The sequence below is a fragment of the Magnolia sinica genome, chromosome 18, assembly GCF_029962835.1.
Source record: "Magnolia sinica isolate HGM2019 chromosome 18, MsV1, whole genome shotgun sequence".
NCBI lineage: Eukaryota > Viridiplantae > Streptophyta > Magnoliopsida > Magnoliales > Magnoliaceae > Magnolia > Magnolia sinica.
In genome coordinates this window covers 15195895-15221449 of record NC_080590.1, presented here as the reverse complement: position 1 = coordinate 15221449, position 25555 = coordinate 15195895, and the positions used below count along the sequence as shown (strand labels likewise).

Sequence of the window (25555 nt, the reverse complement as noted above, 5' to 3'; positions counted from 1 at the left end):
CTACAAATAGTAGAGCTATTTGTCCAAATGCAACGAGAAGTATGAAAAGAACTTCAAATTGCTAACAGGAATGGCATGCTTTCGAAATCAACAAATTCTTAATAAAGTACACATTTATAAGTTATAACAACGAAGTCAACATGTATGTATAGTACCATAATTGCCATGGAACAGTCTGATGGACAGCCATATTCAACAGATTTAATCATTACATGTTATGTTTGACCAAGCTCCTTGAAAACAACAAATATATTGTGAACACTAAAAACAACTTTGCCTAGTGATTGAAAGCACAAAAGCCCTAAACATTGAACTATAAGTAGAACATAGCAGGAGATGAAGGAAAAAGAGAAGTCCAGAAAATTGGAAGCAAGGAAGCACTAGTGTTGATGTGTAAGATTACTATCTTCAAACATACACTATGTCAATATATTTTAATAAAGAAATATTAGAACATATAAAAATGAGGAAGAAAATAAAAAGTGTCAAGGGAAGAACCTGCTTTCGCTGGGAACAGAAAAATTGTTCAGGCCAAGAGCACAAGATACTGACTGCCAAAGCAAGAGGAAGAAAGATATCCTAAGGTCAGTGAGACATCACACATGTATACAAGCACTTGAACCTCAAACATAAAATAACCAAATAAACTGAGAAGGTAAGTCCTAAACAAGTAAAAACTGGAAAGAAAATGTTGATAAACAGTGTCAATTATGCTAACCTACCACAGTGGTTGCACTACAAACATGGGTAAAAGCAGAACGACTTACCTGACTATGATAGTGAATAGTATTTGCACAGATTATAAGAATACCACCAATTGGAGAAGGCACAGCAAGAAGCTTGTAGGCATCATGTGGGAAATTCTGGCAACAAAAATGAGAAGTCCAAAAAATACAAAAACCAGTAAGGGTTTGCATTTAAAAAAATAATAATAATGCAATTAAGAAATAAAAAAAAGGTTCTAATATTGACTAAAATATACCTAAATTACAACACAACCATGCAGCCCTTAAATCAGTTGTAACTTACTCAATTGATATTAGATTCACATGATTTTGGGCTTGTTTGAAAGCCAACTCAACAGGCATTCAAACAGGACAAATTCAAGTCATTCTGATGTCATTTAGCAACCAAAAAATGGACCAGGGAATAAGTGACAAAACAAGGGTATCTATGACTGTTGATAAATAAATTCTTTCCATTAAAAAACTACTAAACATGTGAAACAGTTCAATAGAATGGACCATATTGGCTCACAAATCAATCGGATCATCGAGTGGGGCTCACTAATTCATCAAGTAGTTTCATGGGCTGCATCAAGAGGCTTGTTTGATTGATAGTCTACATATGACGTTAATGAGGCCAGGTTGCTAGAAAAAAAATTCAAGCAGTTCGCTTAGGCTTATAACTTGCACATTAAGTTTTAGTCTGCTAAAGAAAAAGAGCCTCTGGATCTTACGATGCATCAGATAAAATCAGCATGCTGAGTGATTGTAAACAACTTAGGTTGAGGCAAACATTTCAAGAGTAGAAGTGATTTCCCAGCACCATCAATATATAGGGTAGCACATTTCAAGATCAACACACATTTAGCTAAGCTTTGGATGAGGCCACACCTGGCTCAGGACTCGCACAAAATAGAAAGTGGAGTTAATGACAAGAAGAGTGGGCATGCATTGGCATATGGCTCTTTCTTTTCGTTCTTTTTTGGGAGAGAAATTTCTTTCTAGGATCTGTTTTTAACATAAGGATACAAAGCATTTGGTTATGCCAGTGTTCGTAGTATTGGAATCGTTACATGTATCTTTGGCTGGGGATATGGAAACATGTATTGATATCACTGGTATTATCGCCAATACCCGGAAATGTATCACTGGCTGAGAGAAACATTGCAGAAACAAGGGGAAAATATTGGAATTTCTCAATGAAACTTCGGGAGATGCTAAAATACACATTTGTATATTTAGGAATCAAATAATTGCAAAAAAGACACATACATAATAAGTTTTCCTTTAAAGGGAGCCTAAAAGCATGTAAAGCTCACTCAGGGAAACATCAAAAAAACCTGGGGAAATGGTGGAATTTTTCAATGATACTTTGGGAGATGCTAAAATACACATTGTATATTTAAGAATCAAATAATAGCAAAATAGACGCATAGTTAAATATGAAGTCATTTAAATTTTATATTTTCTTCTCCCAAAATTGAAACCTCCGATTCCTTTTGTATTTTTTGGTTGTGCTTCCTTCTCTATCACATCTCCCCAAATATTGTAGAAAGGTGCATGTTACAAAATTTACTTGGTATCACAGAAACATTACAAAATTCTAATACTCAGTGTTCTGAACATTGAAATAGGATTGTAGAATAGAATCACAAATTGTAATGTTTTCCATTTTATTTCACACATACACATAGTAGAGAGAGAGAGAGAGAGAGAGAGAGAGAGATATTCAAATTGAAGGCTATAAAAGGGCAAGGTAAAGGCCCAAAAGGACGTGGGGGGAGGTAGTAAGAAAAGACTAGATGACCTATGGTTTAACTGAGGATATGGCCCTCGATAGAGTGGAACGGTGTTTTAAATAGCTTACGCTATGTAGCATGTAGCTTACGCTACATAGTGTAGCTTAGCCTTAACGCCATGTAACTCATGAAAATAGCTTAATTCACATGTAGCCTACGCTATACACTAATTTGCATATGCTACATGCTACTTAGCGTACATTATGAGTTATTTTCAAGAAAATACTAAAATCAATTAATGTTTTCAATTATTTCTAACATTTTTCTATGTTTAATAAATATTAGTTAATCTTTTCAATGATTTTGGTAAAATAATAAGAGTAACAGTATTAAATTAGTTCCTTTGCCCTTTCTTCATCTTTATATTTAATCTTCGCCATATTTTTTAGGTTGTGTTTGGTTATGCCAAATATCATGAAACTTATTTATCTATCAGTAATTTGGTGCAAAATATCACGAAATTTTACATATTTGGTGCGACAAAGTGCAACCTTAATTAAAGATCTAGAATACGCCTCACGCTTCAAAGGGGTGAACACTACACTACATGCTATTAGCTATTTAAAACACTGGAGTGGAATGGCAAAAACAGGATTCAGGTAGCCAACCCCAAGTAGTTGGAAAAAGGCTTAGATGATGGTGATGGGGGGGATAACGATTTAAGCATCCATTCCCATCCACGTCCACCTTCTGAATAGCAACTATTGAACATGATCAATTATCATGCGGTAAGTAATCAAATCAATTGGGCCATGTAAATTGGATCATAATCTTAAAGAACAAATTTAAAAAGATACAAATACCCATGTTAGGGCCTTACAGCAGCAGACCATATGAGAGGGTGTTGCTTTAAGGTCGTGCTAATGCTAAGTGCGGAGATCATGCACGTGTGATGCTTCCACGAGATACGACCCGCCCAAGTAAGCTCCCTTTCATGAAGGATTACCATCACAGGCTCAATATAACCTGCAGAATAGTTTATAATGAATTAAACAACAATCAACTTCATAAGAAGGACAATTGAAGGTGTACCACTCAAGATCAAAACAAATGAATGCATCGAGAAAAATAACTGACACAATAAAACTACTCATCATATTTGTAACAGCCACAAAAGCAACTACAGAAATTACAGAATGTTACCTAGCATTGCATCAGCCTAGAGATCCTTAAAAGAAAATAGAAAATAAGAAAAGAACCAAGGTCCATGCATGAGCATACTTGGAGAGAAAAACACCCTTGCTTTGGACTTCAAATCAATCAGATCAAGCAACTAGAAAGTCTATGAATCCAAACCAGAAAAATAATGGCATTTGAAAAAAATGTGAATGATCAGAAGATAAATTTATTGCAAGTACTCCATTCAAGACACAACAGCTGAATTGCTCAAACTAAACACACCAAACAAGAACATTGGAATAGGGAGGGATAAACAACTTATTGAAATTGAAATGTATGTGCTAGTTACAACTTACAAGTACACCAATAAGTTGTCAAACACTCGGAAAACCTTTCTACATCCTAGAACAATCCTTTTTATAAAGCCTAAGGACAACCCCTATAATCCCTACATAATCTTAAACCAAGATCTTTTCAAACCTTAGATTGAATCTAAATCAATTTCATCTATCCAAAAGTACAACCGTGTTTGTTTGTTTTTTTTTGGAAGATTGAAATTTTATCAAGGGAGCAAAAGCAACCCAGAAAACAGAACAAAAGCCAAACGGAAAAAACATGAACAGGGCCACACAACAAAACAAACAAAACCTAAGACAAACAAGACGAAAACAAGCAAGCAACAAGGAAAGACCTAAGAAAACGACCATACAACACAAACAAGAACCTCCCACTGAGACCCAAAAACTATACAACTCAAGCAGGAGCCCAAGAGGAGAACCGAAAAAGACAGCAGCCGCACCAGTCCCACAGATGAGATATTAGCGAACTGTCAACAGAACTGAGAGCTGAAGCCCATTCCTTGATCAACAAAGATTTAGAAAAACTGTGATAAAGTAGCTTGCAGATATATATTTTTTTTAAAGAAAAAAAAAATCAACATCTTCAGAGAATCGGCCTAAAAATCAGCAGCAAATAGTCTAAATGTCCAGCAGATGGTGTTCCCTATGGTAGGCCTTGGGCCTAAATCATTCCCCTAGGTAGGAATGAACTCAATACAGCAAGTGGTGGCACTTCATAGTTCTGCGACCAGCTATGCTAATTCATCCTCATAATTCACGTGCATTCAAAATGGCCTTGCCCTTCCATTCACTCAATATTGTCTGTATCTGCCTAGTCTGGTGTCCAAAATGGGGGTTGTTCTCCCATTTCACCAAGTATTGTCTATATCATGCCCTTCTGGTGGTCTCCATACACAACATGTGTTCCACTTCTTCTTGGAGAGCTACTTGCCCATATCAGCAACAACTTCCTCCCGCACGCCAAACACCTCACCATAGTACTCAAAATAAATCAACCACCTTGAAAGTCCATGAGATTGATAACTTGTCTTGCAACTCAATCTAAAAGGTATTTTTATCCAACTTCCTCTTGAATCATTATGGCACAATCTTCTTAGACTTGAACTTGTTATGGGTAGCCAATGGACATCAATGTTTTCAATATCGAAGATATCAGCCGATATATCCCGCAATATATCTCATATCCCACTTGTGTAATATGAAACGCACAGTTAGTGCCAATATATCCCACCTGTTCGATCTGGTAAGCGTTTACGACTTTCGATTCTTTTTTTTCCTATAAATCATGTTAAATCATTGTCAAATGATTACAAATCCATGATTCTTCATGTTTTGCATAAAAAAATCATGAATTTGGAGCTTTGATTTTGAGATTTGGGGGATATGGGCCTAGTTGCGAAAATTTGGAAAAAATCAAAATCAAAATTTTCCAATTCTCTCGCAAATTAGCTGCAATGTGTCCAAACACAAAATCAAACATGTATGTAACCTGATCTAGTGATTCTTCTTTTGCTTTTGAATGTATTACTTGTGTTTACATACATGGCTTCTTACATTTATAAATTATATGAATAGACTTTGAATATACTTGCATTAGTTTAGTCAGACATCACATAGATTAGGACCCCATACAAAGGAAACCTATTATGTGCACTTGTTTTTTATAATATTTTGGTTTCTAAATGAGTATTGATGTCTTTTTTAATAATCCTTAAAGTTTCATTGAAAAAATCGACCAATTTCCCAATGTTTCCCAACAACAGCGATACATTACGCAATACGACCAATATATCCCATGCGATAACCGATATGTATCTGTATCCCAAGGGTGCGATGCATGACGCAATAGCGTTATGGAAAACATTGAAAACCATAAGCAAGTCACCTTTGTTATAAACCTTGCGGTGTTTGTCCGCAACTTCTCACTACTTGCCATTGCTTTATTCTATCTTCTTATTTACCCAAGCTTGCAAGCCTTAAATGCGTTCCCCGAACACGTCAACATAGCTTCTTACCCAATCTTATACTGGTAATGATACTTAGTATATGCTGTGAACTTCTCCCGTTCACAATATAAAATGAGGATTTCCCCATGGTGCGGTTTATTGAGGCCATTGGACAAATTCGACTTGTTGTAAAGTTGTAGGCAAACTCGACATTGGGTAAAGCCAAGTCCCACTAAGATATATCATCACCTGTTATACTCAAATGATTAACAATGCTCTGGTTAAGTACTCAATGCATGACATTAGAGTTAGCTATGTGGTTGAGTAAAAGCATTAAAATAGATTTATGATGAGGACATTCGAGCGCCTTACGGGGTATACCAGAAGAGGAGATCAGCTCTAGTTTCACTTTGGCTTGGTGAGCATTACATGGGCCCAAGTGGGCCACATTGATGACCCCACATGCATGATCATGCATCTTCAAGGACCCTACACTAGGAAGTTGCATACGCAAGGTGCCCCGTATCGGTATCGGTTGGCGTAACGGTGACCTCCAAAACCGATACGGATACGGGGGCGTAGTGGTGAAACGGGGGCGTAACAGCCCGTAACGGCGCAAAATTTTTTTTTTTGCCAAAAAAATATGAAAAAATATGGATTAAATCCGGAATATTCTAAGCATTCCAAATATGCATTCATTTATAAATTGGAACATGTTTATGGTGGTGTAACGGTCCACTCTTTGGTGAGAAGTTGTATCGGACTGTCTGATAAATTTATGAACCAGATAACCTGAATTTGACTACAAAATTCATATATTTAATTTTCTAACTATCTACTATCAATGATAGATATATTAGAATGAATGTAATATGAAAATATCTTACATTTAGGTGTTTGCAATTATTTTTGAGGGCCAAAATTCATGCGTAAATAGAAAATAAATATAAAATATATATATATATATAATGGCACCCCAAATATGTAAAATGCACATTAACATGTTCTACTATGATTAACACATCATATGGCATCATTAAAACAGCAAAAGAATAATTAAAAAATGATTTTTCGAATTTTCAAAAAAAGGGCCGAAATAAATGCGTAAATAGAAAAAAATATAAAAAAATATAAAATGGCACCCCAAATATGTAAAATGCACATTAATATGTTCTACTATGATTAACACATCATATGGCATCATTAAAACAGCAAAAGAATCATTAAAAAATGATTTTTCGAATTTTCAAAAAAAGGGCCGAAATAAATGCGTAAATAGAAAAAAATATAATAAAAAAATATATAAAATGGCCCCCCAAATCTGTAAAATGCACATTAACATGTTCTACTATGATTAACACATCATATAGCATCATTAAAACAGCAAAAGAATCATTAAAAAATGATTTTTCGAATTTTCAAAAAAAGGGCCAAAATAAATGCGTAAATAGAAAAAAATATATAAAATATATAAAATGGCACCCCAAATCTGTAAAATGCATATTAACATGTTCTGCTATGATTAACACATCATATGGCATCATTAAAACAGCAAAAGAATCATTAAAATATGATTTTTCGAATTTTCAAAAAAAGGGCCAAAATAAATGCGTAAATAGAAAAAATATTTAAAAAATATAAAATGGCACCCCAAATCTGTAAAATGCACATTAACATGTTCTACTATGATTAACACATCAAATGACATGATTAAAACAGCAAAACAACCATTAAAAATTGATTTTTCGAATTTTAAAAAAAGGGGCCAAAATTCATGCGTAAATAGAAAAAAATATTAAAAAATTATTAAAAGGCACCCCAAATCTGTAAAATGCACATCAACATGTTCTACTATGATTAACACATCATATGACATGATTAAAACAGCAAAACATATTAAAAAAAGTATAAATACCTATTTTTGACGAATTTCTAAAATGGCCCACCGAGCTTTGATTTAAAAAAATCTGTAATATAATGTGTTTTTATCTCAAATACCTAGCCAATGTTGGTCGAAATTAGTAGTAGAAGGAGTGAGAAATAGTTTGGAAGCAAGAGGTTTCAAAAAAACAGCAAAAACAGAACTTAAAATGGAAAAAAAAAAAAGTTACTGTTACGAGCCCGTAATGGCCCGTTACGGCCGTTACACCCCGTAACGGGACCATATCGGCCAATACGGATACAAAATAGGGTAACGGCCGATACGACCCCGAAACGCATAACGGTTCCCACCGTTACCGTTACGTATCGGCCGTATCGGCCGATACATAACCGTTTTGGCACACCTTGTGCATATGGGTTATGGGTTACTTATTAAGGAGTTTGGATCATTGGATTGCGAGGACACGTCGATCAAACGGTTGAATCTTGAGGGCGCTTCAATTGGACAATTGGATCATTGTGATGTTAGATCACATTGATCGTAGGCTTTAGGATGTTTAAATTTATTTCTTTATGTAGTGGATTATTCATGTTGGATTTATTTTGATATTTAGTTAAGATTAGGGAGTTGGGAACAACTTTTATTTCATTGAGCGTCTTCATGTTGAAAATTTTATCTGAGAGCGCTTTTTGTAAAAAGTCTTTCCTGAGACTATAAAAGGGTTAAACGTCCAGCCCTAGGGGATGTTATGATGATTTGAATGAAAACTCTTTGCTTCCTTTGAAGCTTTCTCGCCATGTGAATGGATTCTCTTGTGAATGGAGATTGATGGTATGATGCCAAGGTATGAAGCCTAATCTTTCCTTTTTTTTATTTTTCTTTAAAAAGGTATTTCTCTCGTCTTTCTCATCTTCTTCTCAACTCCCTCTACTCTTCTCTCCACCGAACCCCATCTTCTCTTATCCCACTCTCCACCAAAACCCAACCCATCCCGTCTCTATCAAACCCCACACTTACAGACTACCTGTCTATACAAGTCAGTCTGTACGACTGTATGGACTGGCTGTACAACCGTACGGCTAGCCCCCTACCCTCTTTTCTTCCCTCTCTTCGATTCTTCTTCCTTAACCTAAAACCCTAGTTCTCATTCACCTATAAACCCTAGTTTTCTTAATTTTTCTAAGCATTAATCCCCAATTCCCTAGGAAACCCTAATCCCATATTTCCTATAAAATCCTAAATTCCTAAATCCTTCCAAAACCGTAATTCCTTTCAAACCCCTAACCTTACTCAAACCCTCATCCTAGATTATCATATCCTTAACCCTAAAGAGACCATCTGCCCATTTGAATTAGGCCTAAGCCTATGCTAAAGTGGAAGTCCTACCTTCCATTGATCCTTTGAAATTCATGTTTTATATGGTTTAGTTTATTGTGGGATTGTGATTTAAATTGAAATCTGAATTTTATTATTTGATTTCTTAGATTTGTGGTAGGTTAGTATATTTTATGCTTGAATTGTTCTTTAATCCATTTATAATTTATTTGCATTATATTTAGTCTAGATCACGCGTCCTGCATCAATTTAACATGCATAAGGGCATTTTGGAAATTAAATAAATACAATCCCATATCATATAAGGACTTAAAAGTGAGAGCTTTTTACTAACCATGCAAACATTAGGCCCTTATTTGGAAATATTAGAAGGATAGGCTCTCATTAGAATTTGACCAAAAGATATGCCCTTACATGACAAAACCCCTATTACCATGTAACCACCCTACGTGCACCAAATATGACTAAGGGGCTACATGATAAAGATTAAAAAAGAAAAAAAAAGTTACATCAGTCGTTCAATTTCAAAACCCTTATTTCAATCATCTAGGTGGGTCAACAGATGATCGTACGACCCACATTCATCAACATTAACAGATTAATGTCTGAATTTCTACAGAGCACATGGTAGATAATTACACTATTTGTAATTGTAATTAAGCATTAGAGCACAAATTAAGAAAAGACCAATTGCGCATTTGTGATAAGCTTCCACATACTACTTGTAGTCACATAAAAATTAGAGATCCATCCAACAAAAACTAGAAGACAAATTATTGATGAAAACCAGGTGAAAAACTTAATGATATAGTAATCTACCCATATCAAACAAGGATATAGTTATCCGCCTGCAAAAGAATAGAGGATAGTCATAGAAAGGCATTTTACATGCTCAGTGATCAGATTAGATCCAAGAAACGAGTTAGTGCAGTAAATTTTCCATATATATGCATCTAAAAAGTTCTGTTTGCATGGATGGGAACCACAAATTCAACTAGTACAGTTGCAAGTAGAGATGTATACGAGTCGAACCAAGTCATGCTTGGCACAGCTCGGCCAGTAGCTAACCCCAGCTCGAACTCGGCTCAGCTCGGCCAGTAGCTAACCCCAGCTCAAACTTGGCTCGGCTTGGTCCTCAAGCCTAACTGGCCAGCTCAGCTTGGTTCAATCAGCAGCCCGGGCCAGTTCGAGCCAAGTTCGAGCATGTGTGTCATTTTCTCAAACACATAGAATGCATCTTCAATTTCTCACATAATGCAAAACAGTAACAGCACTTTATAGGTATTTCATCAAACACTCGGCGAGCAGCATCAAAATCAAGATATGAGGGCAGTCTTATAATGTAAAGTTTATTTTTTTGTAGTGATTCGTTTCGTGTCCATTCCTTCCTTGCCACCAGCCGATCCCGCGGAGAATGTACAAACCCAAAACAACAATCTGTTGAGTCATTTCATCAAACACTCGGTGAGTAGCATCAATATCAAAATAACCGAGTCACCGAGCCGATTCAATCCGAATCGATTCGAGTTGAGGTTCGATCCGAGTCGAGTTGAGCTCGGGCAAGCTCGAACTCGGCTCAAAATTTTTTCAAGCTCCAAAAACCAGCTCGACTCAGTCCGAATCCAATTTCTAGCCGAGGTGAGTCGAGCTTTTCCGAGTCGAGTCAAGCGAGCTGACCGTGCTAACTCGACCCATGTACAGCTCTAGTTGCAGGCATAAGAACATCCCACATTTCAATTATTCAAACTAAGGCATCTGTTTTGCAGCTACTTAGTGTCATAAGCTGTAAATGCTCTGGTATATTCATGAACATTGACGCTAATCTGAAAGCCGAAAAATGTACAGAATGATTTTTTTCCTTTTGAGAAGTTACATAGTGATTTGTTTTAACCACAAGAAAAACAAGAGGCAAGTGCTCAGTTCTCACCATGTACAAATGTGAAATCTTTTACGTGCTTCATGTCCAAGTCTCGTAGGCCGATCACATAGGATGATTCAATACGAACGGAGACTGTACCACCAGAAGCAGTAGCCTCATCATCTCCAACTAAGCCATAGCCAGCCTAACAAGAAACAGAGAGTCAAAAACATGAGCAAAGAGAGTAAAGACCTTCGTAAATTTAGTATGAAGACAACATTAAGCATCTTTTTTCTTGGAAACCAGAGATCAGTTCATCGAATATTAAATCCAAGCTGATCATATCAATCCTGACCTTTGCAAATGCAATATTGGAGCATTGAGAAATAAGTAAACAACCATCTTCATTGCTTCCGACCAATTGAAATGAAAACTGAGCAGAAACGGGGCAACACTAGAATATTCTAGAATAGTGACAATGAGCAGAAGAGTTGAGAGCATTCTTATTCAGCAGCTATACAGTAACTAGAACTGTGATTTATTCTGAGGTCCATATGTGTTACGCCAGCCTTCCAGCCATGAGAATTGTCAACTCAGGCCTCAACGTTGTCCATAATGAAAAAACATTTGTTTCACATCAAGTCATATGCTTTCTCACCAAGACATATATGGTGTAGATAAACTAGCCGAGGTGTTTAACGTGTTGCTGAATATCTCGCCATGACACTATAATTATCATTTTGCCTTCTTAATCAATATGTGATTTTTCACCTTTCAAATTGATTGAACATTAATATTTTAAGATGGAATCAAGCTGTGTTTAAATTAGTACATGCAAAAGCCCTCAGTTAAAATCATGACCAAGACCACGAACTAGATTTGACATACTTCCATATATAAATTTAGATATAAATGCCACAATAAATCACCAACGCAATTTGGAAACCATGAAGAGGTGAAGATAAAAGGCATTACTTCTTAAAATTTAACTTTCTAAAGCACCTCAGATGTAAGTATGTTTATTGGTGTTTTCATAGAGGATCCGACTTCAAAACTCTCAGGAAAATAATATATTTACTAGATTCTCATTCACCAGTCTTATTCATAGAAACGTTACTTTTGAAGCAAACTTTCTTTTATCTTCTTTCAATAATTAGTTTTAGGTTAATATGAAACCCTGTTGGGAAATGTTTAGTTTCATTACAAAAAGAAGTGATAAAAAAAATAACTATTAATAAAATAAAGAAACAAAAAGCAAACATATGGCATGGCTAGACATGCATGGTCCCTGACCCAGCAGGTTACCCACCCCACTCCCTAGTTGCGCAAAGGATCAGCTACACATGGTTTGTCCCAGTTGACATGGGATATTCGAACAAGAAGGGCAATTGATCAACAAAAGCTTCGTTAGATACAGAGAAAAGAAGCAGAGGAGCTATCGACACGCACTTTGTCCAGAGAATAACATTATGAATCCACTCAGATCAACTGGAGAAGACGATGTGTGCATAGATTAGAGCCATCACTAAGCACTTAGAATTGAATAGAAACCAAAAATTAACATGTCAGCATAAAAATGGTGTCTAGGGGAAAAGCACCTGAGCAGCCTTGAGTATTATCATTTGCAAACCATACACAAGGACCCCACCACAACGGCCCTGAGGATCAACCTTTACTAAGGGACCCCTAGCAAAAGATTCTCTGCCTCTTTTCAAATAATGCCACTCTGGCCCCTCAAAACAATGCATAGAACTGCACAAAGGGTGATAAAGCACATTAAATCCTGGAATTGCAAGTCCATATGATAAAACTGCCAGATCGAAGGATCTAGATTGTAAGTATTCCAACTAGTAACATTAGCATCTTGGACTTTTCCATCAGGGCAGAAAATTCATCAGTAAATCAAGTGCAGCAATTCTTTTGTGATGCAATCGTTATAATAGTTTTAAATCAATAAAATAAAACTCAGATCTTGCGTAAAATAGATCAATTCTGTTTTAATTAAAAATATGCTAATTTCAGAAACTTTTGATGCTGCATATCAAAATTCTCCAATAATTTATCTAATAAGTAATGAGTGCCTCTTGTAATCCATTAAAATAGTTTTATTTTTCTTAAATACAGATCTCTTCAATATACAGTAACATTTTTGCCTCACCTTGTACGAAGTCCATGGATTGAATCATCATATTCTAGCACTGAAATTTTTGCATCTTGAAAGGCTAAGACTACTGAATCTCTTCTTTTACAACCATTGTCACCTCCAAGCGATAATATTGCCATTGTTTCAACATTACCATGCAACCTTGAAACCACAAAAATAGTAAGAAAAATCATCATGACTATCATCATCATAGCCTTAAACCAGCCACACACACACACACACACACACACACACAGAAACAGACGCGCACAAACATGGAAACAAATACAGGCAAGCATGACTTTATCATGTCCATGTATTTTAATGAATCATAAATTAATTTACAAGAAGCTAGGTTAAAAATATCATTCAAGTGGTACCCAATTTAGTTTCATCATCGTTTTGCAAGCTTAAGGTGACTGCTAATTGTTATGCCTAACATAATGTGCAGCTTCCAAGTCGTACTAGATGCCAGGTCTGCATTGAAGCTCAATATGCAACATGGGTTTAACCAATGAGCCAAGTGAAGCAGATGGGGGACATGCTAAAGGAAACTCAAAAGCACAGAAAATAAATACTTGATGTCGAATTCAAAATTGCGTAAAGGAATAACAAGAATGCAAAAGTACTAATATGCTTTTATGTAAGTTTCTCTATTTTTTAAAGGCACCAATATGCTTTTAAGTAAGATTCTTTTGCAGTGTCCGCTGCAATGAGTTCTTATCAAACAATAACATAGAATTTTTCTTTTCATTGTCAGTAAGAAAAAGAATTGTACTGAAAAGAAAAGCTATACAAGAGAAGAAAAGATAAAGACAGAACCAAGGAGCCAGCCACGACAAGTTCCCCACTAACATTTTACCAAACAACCATATTCACTCCATGCTAACTTATGTGCATGAACATTTTGTTATCTATGCATGTGATGAAAGGAAAAATATTGAGGTTCCAACACATTTTTAAAATTTGTGAGTAATGTTCTCAAGGAAAATTATAACCCCTACTAGCTTGTTAGATCCATATCTAAGGAGTCCCATTCAACAACCAATTTCCCATAAAAGAAGCCATAATGATACAAATTCCAAAAAGAAGAGCCATAGGCCTCCGCTCAAGTAGACTTTGACCATAATCAGATGGAAAAGAGAACTTTACTGCTTTATCATCCTTACAGCCACAAGCTCCCCAATTCCATCATCATCATCATCATCATCATTTAAACTTTACCCCAATCAATGTTTTCCATAGCAGTATCGAGGGATGTATCTCACCTTTGGATACGAAAACATATCGGTTATCACATTGGAAATATTATATGTACCACGTAGTGTTTCGGTGTTTTGGGAAACATGGGGAAATTGGTTAAATTTTTCAATGGAACTTCAGGGGATGTTAAAAAAGACATCAATACACAAAAAAATTAAAAGACCACAAAAAACGAGTGCACATAATAGATTTCCTTTGTATAGGGTCCGAAACTATGAGTTGTTTGACAGAGGTGGTGCAGCTATATTCAAAATCAATTCATATCATTTATAAATCTAAGAAGACGTATGAAAACATACGCGATACATTCAAAAGCAAAAGAAAAAGTAGAATTGATGATTTTTCCATACTCTAATTGCACTCTAATGTGTAAAATGGAGGAAATTTCTGATTTTTCCTGATCTCCCCAAAGTCACAAATTAGAGTGCAACTAATATTAAATTATTAATATCAGCCAACGCTTGTAAACACCTGCAAATTAAGGCTAAATGACCACTTATTAAACTGGATTTTTTGAAAAAAACAAAATTGTATTTTTAAATAAAAAATTTCAAAAAATCCACAAACCTCCGTCAATCTCTAGATCAACCTCCAACATGTCTAACGTGATTTTTCCACTCATTGCAATTCAAATGGCTGAAATGGGAGAAATTTTTAATTTTCCTAGTTAACCAAATTTTCCCCCACTTTCCTCAAATTCTCAAATCAGAGATTGAAATCCATGATTAAGCATGCAAAAAAATCAAGAATTTTCATCTTAGTTCTACTGATTCCAGGTGATTTATACACAACAACAACAACAACAACAACAATAATAATAATAATAACATAAAATAACTCACCATTTGTCATTTGATAATCAACCCACCTATTATCCAATCTTGATTTCTGTAAATTAAAGAAAAAACTGGTTTTTCTCCAAATAATCGAAAAGGGTTGGTTAGATTCACCTCAAGAATGGATTAGAAGTGGAAGATTTGACCCAAAAAAAAAAGCAATTTTGTAAGGGTTTTTTTTTAAATTTTCCGATTTTTTTCAGCTCACTTCGCAATACACTATTAGTATCAATGTATCAACGATACCATCATCAATACATCCTTATATATCCATTATATCTATATATCGTTGATACAATGCGATATATCACAATAATATCGTCGACACAAAAAATTTCAGCTACTTCCTGGGGGTTTCATATTGGGGGAGGTGCGATACTGATAATATCAGTCGATATTATCGATATCACAAACACTGATCCCAATTACTTAGGGTCACCTATATGAATACCGTTCCACCATTCCATTATGAATCCCAAGCTCCCTAACTGATCTCTCTTAAAAAAATGACATCGAAGTTCAATTGAACAGCCCCGGGAGGAGGAGGGTGCCTTTCTCATTGACGAGTTATCTAAAAGTGAAAAAGAAAAAGAAAAGAGAAAGAAAGGATATGAGAAAAAGAGAATGGAGAGAGAAAAGACTAAGGTTGTATGTCCCTACTCTCTCCCTTTTTATCTTAAATCAAAAAAGCAAAAAATGCCAAAAACATCCCTTACTTACAATATGACATATGCATAATAAGCACACCTAATAAACTAAATAAAGGGACACATGGACAAAACTAAAGACTAGATGAGCTGTGTGACTGTACAACCACTTAGTAAATTATCTACGTGGCCCGTAAATCATACAGCCCACACTCACAGTCATTAGCACACCCCTTCAAGCTAGAGCATCATAGATGTCTTCTTCCTCTTCTTCTTTTTGAAAGGTTACCGACTTTTCTGAAAAGCGGCACAAAAAGCAAACAAAAAGAGAGAAAAAAAAATTAAAAATTTAAAAATAAAAAATAACAGAGGAGAAAGATATAGGCCCATAAGGTCAATAAGACACAAGCGTTCAAATCTTTGAATCCAGAGCACACTCAACCACCCAAGACATCGACTTCCAAAATAACCGATCCACCGGGTCCGACCTATTCTCAAAACAACGGCTATTCCCCCCATCGTGAATGAAGTGCCTAGCCTAAACTTTTGAGCAACCAACAACACCACTTTCCAAAAACCCAAAGCTTTATACCTAGATGAGTCATTATCCACCAAACCCCCGGCCCTGTTCCGTACTTCATAGCCACCACTACCCACCAAAGACTATGCTCCTCCGTAGCGATTGAGCATAAATGTCAGCAATGCCTAGTTTGGAATCAATATGTGCAGATTGATTGCAGCCAAGAGCTTTTGTGAACACATTAGCAAGTTGATCCTGAGGGCTGAGACCAAACATATAGCATAGAAGTTTCACCATTAGAAACCTTCTCGCATATAAAATGACAATCGGCTTCAATATGCTTGGTTCTCTCATGATAAACTAGATTATTTTCAATCTGGGAGGCTACTTGAATATCGCAAAAAAATTGCATTGGTAGGTTCACTACAAAACCCATTTCTTGCAATAGTTTCTTAATTCACACGAGCTCAGGTGGTATGAGCAATCACCCTACGTTTTGCTTCAATGCTTGATCGGCCTACAACACTCCGTTTTTTTACTCTTCCACACAACCAAATTCCCTCCCACAAATATGCCATTAGGCTTAAATTTAATAGTATACACTCACCTATACCCAACGGTATGTTTACTGGCTAGACAACTAGTTAGCTCCCAAGTGTCATTTTGATAAAGTACAACCATCTCTTCTTCTGTAGCGTGTACCACCCCTTATGTGACTTCTTTATATGACTTAGAAACATAATGAAATGACAAAGACGGCAAATTAACGAAGACAGAAAATAACGAAAAGAAACAAATTTGGAAATAGAATGATCGGCATATGCGTGCTCACCTTTCCCCTGAGCAATAGGGAGATCAGATGGATCAGAAGATATGGATGAAGTGATTGAATGAATAGGGTCGAAAGAAGATGTGGTGGATGGGCCATCATAGTTGACGGCACTATCTCCTCATTTTCATTGTGAGTGAGTATGAGTATAGACTCGACAGCATGAATGAGTGAACTAGTAGAAAGAGGCGATTGGGTGGTGTCTTCTCCAACAGGAATAGGCTGGTGAAGCTTCCAAGTCAGGAGATCTATCTACCTTCATATAAGAAAACTAGAGTGGACTCAAGAAGGTAACATTAGCACAAATAAATTGTATTTGAAGGTGAGGACCATAACACTTGTAACCCCCTTGCTCTATAATACCTATGAAAAATGCATTTGAACTGTTCTAGGGTCAAATTTATCATGGTCCTACTCCAACTAATGAACAAAACATACACACCCAAAAACCTTAGGAGAACAAGAGAATAGTGGAACACCTAGAAACAAAATTGCATGAGGTGACTGACCCATCAAGATAATGGAGGGCATTCTATTGATCAGATAGCATGCTATTAAAACTACATGACTCAAAAAACTTTTTAGGATATTCATATGAATCAACAAGGTGCGTGTCACCTTAAGCAAATGATGGTTTTTCCGTTCTACAACACCATTTTATTGTGGAGCATGGGCACACGATGTTTGATACAAAATACCACTTTCAAATTGATACAAGCATAGAGAATTGGATATATACTCTACTCCTTAGCATTATTTGAATGAAACACACACTTTGGAGTTAAATTGATTCTATGTTTCCATATGAAAGATCTTAAAAATAGAGAACAGTTAGATCTGTCTTTCATTAAATAAAATCACACCATTCTTAAAAAACCATCAACAAAAAATGTAACAAAATCCTTGTACCCTGACACACTAGAAACTCAAACACAAACACCATCACAAAGGCCCGAAACACCAAAAAAAAAAAAAAAAATCATGAGTTTCGGAGAACTTTCAGCACAAGGGAGATATGAAAAGGCAAAGAGAAAAAGAAAAAGAAGAAATTGTGAGATAAAAGAGAAGAGAGTGATGTAAATCAAAATGAAACCCACTCGGATACCATGTAGAGTTTTTTAGAAGTGAAAGTAAATTGAAAAGAGGAAGATGGAGATGAGAAAAAAGAGAATATAGAGAGAAAAACCTAGGGTTGTACATCCCTACTCTCCCCCTTTTTCTATTAAGTTAAAAAAGCAAAAATCCCAAAAACATTCCTCAATTACAATATGACATGTGCATATTAATTGCACTTAGTAAACTAAACAAAGGGAAACATGAACAAAGCTAAAGACTAGATGGGTCGTACAACCATACGACCCCTTATTATATATTTATAGTTGTTGATGGCCTATATTGATCACACATGTGGTCCCACGTGTCACACGCGTGGTCAAGTCGGCCAACTTCAGTTCTTATGTGATTTTATTTGGTTTATGGGCCTAAATATGTGTTGGGTTAAGTCTTAGGCCCATGGACTGATGTACTACAATGACTTAAATGGTGGTGGGCATACTTGTGATTTTACATTAATTAGTGAAGCCCTGATCTAATACAGAATAAAGGTGGGAGCGTATGGAGGTTATCGCAATCCCCTCTCTTTCTCCTCTTCGTTTCTCTCATTTTATCTTCTCTTTCTCTCCATTGCATGTTTAAGAACAACAGTAATCCGCATGGACTGTACACAGTCAATCAGTCATTAACACTCATAATAGTTTTCATGCAAGCAAAAGCAAATCTGTAAAGTTGATGCATCTAACTATGGACCTACACCCAAACAAGTGAGAGATGGAGGGTCTGTCACCTATTTTGTAAAAAGAGACATGCTAGAGCACCTAGGGCTGTCAATTGGTCAGGTTCTGGTCCAATATTGGTCTGCGCATATCCGGACCTTGCAAATGGAACCAGATTCAGGTCTTGCCAGGTTCGGATAACATATGTGAGGTATTGGAGAATCCAATTGGATCCAAGTATCCTATCAACCCTGTTGAGTCTAGTTTTGAGCACAAATTAGATCTAGAATGGGGTTTATATCCGGAATTGTTTCCAGGCTTAGGATCAGGTCTGGGACTCTGGATCTGAACTCAGGCACATAGTCTGTGTATGGTTTTTCAAGTACCAAGTATTGAAGTATCATTAAATATAATGTAAAATTAAAAATATCGTATAAGGGTGCCCAAAACGACATGTGGACCAGAATCTGACCAGATTATTAACTAGGCCTGAATCCTGGATCCTGATCCAATTAAATCGGGTCAGATTCTTCAAGCATGCATGTATACAAGCACTCACTGTCCCAACAGTACCAATGCATATCGGGTACAGTAACACATCATAATGCTTCTTTTGTTTGGAGTTCATTTAGGGTTTTATATATAGGAGCATAGATAGCTGAAATTAGAATAAACAAAAGGCTAAAATCTAATGAGAATTTAGGTTTGTTTAGGGGTTTAAATACTATTTGTGGGCATGTGTTCAAGGGCAATTTCTTTCATTTTATTATTGGATTTCGAGACTTCTAGAGAATTTTCTTCTTTTCTGTAAGTTTGAATAATTCAAGAGTCAGTTCCTTCTTAGTTCTCTATTCCAGTTGCAGATTTGTGTTGTTTGAGGCTATCAATGGATTAGAGGACAATCAGCCCCTACTTGACACCAACTGTAAAGTCAGCAACAGGTGCTTATCTATCCACAGAAGAATTATAGGGTCCTGCTCATCAGTAAACAAACAGTTAGATAGCAGACAGGATTAGCGTGAGGCCATGCTACAATGATCAAGATCATTGATCTGATGCAGCCTGCTTCGGATAGGAAATTCCCCGAATTCATCCATGGCTGAAGATCCCAACCCTCTGATAGTCGGCCTATTTTCATTGATTGTAGCCTGTCGTCACATTTTTCTCCTTAACCATCAATGTGTAGGGCATTAACCGAAGGGGCATGATCCTTTGATCTGGAAGATTTTTTAGGAATGCCCACCCAAGGTTGGGACCATCAAATCAACAGTTTAAATCACCAAACTATGGCTATGTAGGGCACTAAACGAAGGGGTATGATCCCCTGATCTGGAAGGCTTTTTAGGCAGCCCACCCAAAGTGGGGACCCTCACATCGAAAGTTCAAATCATCAAACTATGGACAACTTCTATGGAATCCTTCAGGTTTGCGAACATCAGAAACTATACGTTTACTGATCAAAAGGACCCTATAATTCCTCCTATACACAACTCTCACAGTCCATCATCTCCTTTCAACACCTATGAGCATCGTTCTTTTTTATGCACTTAAACTCTTATGGATACCTCCCTGTGGGATAATTGAGTCCTTGGTACACTCCCTGACCAAATAGGCCAATGCACAAAAATATTCCAATTATTGAGAAAAAAATTGTCATCTTTTCTGCAAACAATGTGCCTAAAAATACATACCAGATCGTATAAAATCTTGGCAAAAGTTTTGGCGTCTCGGCTGAGAAGGGTGTTGGACAACATCATATCTGATAATCAAAGCGCATTTATTCCGGGTAGGCAAATAATTGATACTGCTCTCATTGCTTAGGAATGTTTGGATTCGAGCCATAAATCTGGCTCGAAGGGTCTTCTTTGCAAGCTTGATATAGAGAATGCTTATGATCACGTGGATTGGAATTTCCTCCAATATATGTTGCATCGTATGGGCTTCAGGGTGAAGTGGAATGGTTGGATGGGGGAATGCGTTGGGTCCACCCTCTTCTCAGTCTTACGTAACGGATCCCTGAAAGGATTCTTCAGTGCCTCCAAAGGTCTTCGTCAAGGGGATCCCCTATCCCCTTTTCTTTTTCTAATTGTTGGGGAAGCCCTTTCCAGAATGTTGAGAAAAGGTCAAGATAAAGGTATCATAAGCGGCTTCAGGGTCAAAGGAATGAGCAATCAGATATCCCACATCCAGTTCACTGACGACACGCTTCTATTCTATGAGGCAGATTTCGATAAAATCAGCAACATGCGTACTATAATCCGATGTTTCAAGGCAACTTCAGGTCTCAAAGTTAATCTCGAAAAATCGAAGATGTTTGGCATGAATATGGAGGAAGAAGAATTACGTAAGTTTGCTGATTTCTTTGAATGCTCCATAGGAAGTTTGCCTACCACTTTTGTTAGTCTTCCCCTATGTATAGGCAAGCCCCCTAGGTATCTATGGGACAAAGTCATAGTCCCCTTTAAATGTCCACCTTCGGTCCTAGCAACTCTTGAAAAACTAAGGCATGACTTCCTGTGGCATGGGCAAGAAGAGAAGAAGAAATTCCATCTTGTTGAATGGAAGGAGGTCTGCAAGCACGTTCAACAGGGTGGTGCGGGAATCAGAGACCTTAAAAGGATGAATCGGGCACTTTTCGGTAAATGGATTTGGAGGCTTGGAACGGAAGATGAGAAACTATTGAATTCACTAATCAAGAGTAAATATGGCCGAGCAATGGGTGGATGGTGGACCAAGGACTCTTCAGTTTATAGAGCCTCTTCCCCATGGAAAGATATCCTATCTGTGAAACAGGACGTTCTCAAAGGTATTGGTTTTGACATAGGAAAAGGAGACAACATTCGATGTTGGGAAGTTATATGGGTGGGGGAAGCGGCGCTAAAAGAGGGCTTTCATAATATTTTTCATCTTGCCCCAAAGCGAGACATTTTGGTAGCGGATTGCTACTCTATAAGTGGGGAAGAAATTGTATAGAATCCCATATGCCGCAGAAATCTACAAGACTGAGAGATTGAAGAATACTTGGCTCTCCTTTGGTGTATCAACAGTTGCAAGCCAGATCAGTTGGGCGTAGACAGGCTAGTGTGGAGACTAGATAGATCTGGGAAATTCTCGATTGCATCCTTATATAGTTCCCTCAGCAGCAATACTCCTCTTCAGTAGATTCAATGACTGCTCAGGTGTGGAAATACAAAGTTCCTCCAAAGATAGCAGCCTTTGGTTGGTTGGTTGGCAAGAAGAAGGTTCTGACAATCGATAATCTGAGAAAAAAGGGAATGACCATCACAAACGCCTGTCTTTGTTGTATGGCAAATGAAGAATCAGTTAACCACCTGTTTATACACTACCCTTTCTTCAACAGCGTTTGGTCAGCAATCTTAAAATCATTTCATACTTCCTGGGCTTCTCCTGATTCAACAAAACGGCTACTCCAAGCCTGGCATGGTTCTTCTTTAGGCAAGGAAAAGAATACAGTTTGGAGAATGGCCCTCCTGGCAGTTTGGTTGTCTATATGGGAAGAAAGGAATGGGAGGTGTTTTAACAGCGTTTCCAATTCGGCGGAGTTTGTAGTACATAGAGTCCAGCATTATATTGCAAAATGGGCTTCCATTTTTGTTAACTTAAAGGGTTGTAATCTTTTTCTGTAAGCAAGGGGATTCATCTCGCTATCTCAGCAGGAGTTATCCCCTCTTTCTGTTTTTCTGTTTTTCTGTTTTTTAATAAAGTAATCATTACCTCTCAAAAAAATACATACCAGATTATAAAACGGAGAAGAAGTTGCCTATTTAGGTCAATAGAGAGTCAAATCAATAAGGAGGCTGTAAGCTAGGGTAGTTGAGAGGCAAAAGCCCATTTTCACAATAGAAAAGGCATGGGCAATAACTCATTACTCAATCTGATACTTCTGCAATAAGCTCGAGTCATTCCTTTCTCATGTCCCCAAGGATGCTACTTGGGAAGCACGGAGTTTGGCTAAAAATGGTGCTATGGCTCTGCTTTTTGTTGTTGAGGATGCTCGTTCCGCCTCAGCTTGGGGATGGCGATTCATCTGTTGGGGATTTAGTGGGTTTCGGATTGTGATTTTGGTTTTGTTTGTTGAGCTGGGTTAGGTTGTTTTTAATGCTTTCTGTTTTGAAATATACTTTTGATTTTTAATAAAGCTGGTTTTTCATTAAAAGAAAAAATTAAAAAATAAAAATAAAAAACTTAGTCAGGGACTAGCATTGGAAACTTACATAAATGTCACATTTTCTTGAACAGGTCGGCATTGTCTATGAATTCTGTGTCAGAATAATTTTCCGGAATACATCCAAGGAACAACACTGGAACATCCAGTGGGCTGCTCTAAAGGTGCATTTGGATGCGTTGTTGGACCAAATTGCAATAATTCAGTTGAATATAAAGAAATGACTCAGACGGAGATTGAACCATTTTACTTCATAATGTAGACCCAGTTCCGATCATAATTCAATGTGTTTCAAGTTGCACTCGGAAAAATCTGAATTGATGTTTGGGGTTTAGTCCCTCATTATGAAAGAACTGAGGCCACTCCCATTTAGGTCATTTCCATTTTATTGAACAGAAGCATTACAATTCAACTCAATTGAGCATCCAAACAAAGCCTAAAAGTCCACAAAGGCAGGAACAAATGCCAAAATCTGCTTGAGAAACATGGATATGCAAGAACTAGTGTCGCAGCAGTGCAGACTAATCTTCTCAGTAGTTTCCCATGTTAGCAAAGCATCCATAATTTTCATTACAATCTGCAGCTGACAATTCATGCAAGAGCGCTGAAACGTTAGGAAGGAACTTACCTGTAATGGCAAACGAGTTCGAGACAGGCGCCAGAGACGCCAGCCATGATGCCACCGCGACGGACTTCGCCAGGAGGCCGAGAAGTTCCGCCGTCTTCTTCCTGGACCCTGACGAGATAGACCTCGAGCACGTTCCCAGCAGTGATGATGAGGTTCGGGACGGGGCCGATCGGTCGCTTGGCGGGCCATTCGGGTTCGAGATCGTCGGATTGGCTGGGAGGGATCTGAGTAGGGAAATCCGCAGCGGAATGGGTGATGTATCCAGAAGCGCAGTTCTCAATGCCGGTGGGCCAGTGCATCATCTTGAATGCAGCGTAGCTCATCTTGACCGTTCGATTTTTTCTAGGGTTTTCTGGGAAGACGGAGGGAAGGAGAAAGGTGTGGAAGAATTGGCTGGAGCAAGCGGATAATGGAGAAGGGTATAGAAATGCAGTCTTAAATATAAACCTGGCTTAAATCCTGAGAGCTTGGCGGGAGGGGAAATTGGCCTGGACTAGGGCAATGGAATGATGACTTACGAAACTCTCCTTTGTAAATCTTTAAAATGGCAGAAATAGCCGCGTAGGACTTCACGGAGATGCTGAGATGCACTCGTAGGCGGTAAAAAAAACAAGTGCCTTACCGGTGTCGACGAGGGACAAATATTGGAGATCTGAACCGTTCATCAGGCGGGATTCACAGTTTATTTTTAGATAGTATATTCTTCTGGTCCATTTTATGGCGTGGATCATGTGTAAACTCAGAAATGATTATTGGGAAAGGATAGCCATTGGTTCGTGGTAAATTCGGATGTTTGGTAAAACTGAGAGATGGGCTGATTTGATTGTTGATCTACGGCGTTCATTGTGTTTTCCATGCAATGAACGTACGTGATCTAATACAAGTGCACCACGTGGGCAAGGGTGGAGCGCTCGTCTTTGGCGCGTGCAGCCAAGCGCGTGCGCATGGCATTTCCTCTGTGCCGTTTTTACAGGGACGCTCTGAGTAATCCATGGAAGCAAAACTGGTAAACCGAAGATCTGACCCGAAGACGCTGTCCGTGCTCCCGGCCTCCGGAAATTCCTGTGGTTGGAAGCTATGTGGGGGCCACGGATATGCGTGTAAAAAATCCACTACGTCCATTAGTTCTCTAAAGATCAGTTTAAAGATCAGTTTTCTGAGGACCGTAAGTCATGGGTAAAATTATACTGATTAGACAACCGGAACGAGCGAAGACAAACTTCAGAGGTTGGCTTCAGCAATAGCAATAGACCTCATCTTCGGTCAGGTCAGCGTTGCCCATTTGCCTCGACTTTATGGAAATTCGACGGCCATCCGCTTCGATTATTTGAAAATTCAACCACTTGATCTTATTTTCACTAGAGAACGCATGAAACAGTTAAAAGATGTCCACTACACACATGCCTACAATTCAGAAAATATCTCCACCTATGTAATCAACTCTTGACCTATAAATAGCAGACATATTTATGGTGAAAGGTATGCATAATTTCTCACCCAAAACACATCATACTGTAAAACCCAGATTCTTATCTTGACTTTGGCATCCGGTCGTCCCTTATTATAGTCAGGGACTCATTTGTCTTCTTCATGTGCAAGTACTAGAGGGTCTAAGAAGGATGAATTAGATTTGTTACATCAATAATTTAGTGTTGTTTGTGGAAACCACGTCAAAATTGCGCTTTACCAAAAAACCACGATGGTGAAA

General features: G+C 37.5%; 1 protein-coding gene across 4 annotated transcripts in view; it reads right to left on the bottom strand.

Annotated features, from left to right (window-relative positions):
- LOC131233441 (cleavage and polyadenylation specificity factor subunit 1) overlaps positions 1 to 24367 on the bottom strand; it is a 75343-nt gene extending 50976 nt beyond the window's left edge. For 2 of the 4 annotated variants that reach the window (XR_009165245.1, XM_058230147.1), the window contains exons 1-7: positions 23848 to 24367; positions 13182 to 13328; positions 12622 to 12775; positions 11093 to 11228; positions 3345 to 3490; positions 768 to 863; positions 499 to 551 (exon numbers count right to left, since the gene is read on the bottom strand). Coding sequence is in view for 3 of the 4 variants with exons in the window: in XM_058230147.1 (XP_058086130.1) it covers positions 499 to 551; positions 768 to 863; positions 3345 to 3490; positions 11093 to 11228; positions 12622 to 12775; positions 13182 to 13328; positions 23848 to 24170 (1055 nt within the window). In the remaining variant the exon portion in view is untranslated. Of the gene's footprint in view, positions 1 to 498; positions 552 to 767; positions 864 to 3344; positions 3491 to 11092; positions 11229 to 12332; positions 12446 to 12621; positions 12776 to 13181; positions 13329 to 23847 lie in introns of those variants that run through there. The other 2 variants (XM_058230148.1, XM_058230149.1) reach the window with 2 other exon arrangements.
- Positions 24368 to 25555: the final 1188 nt, after the last annotated feature.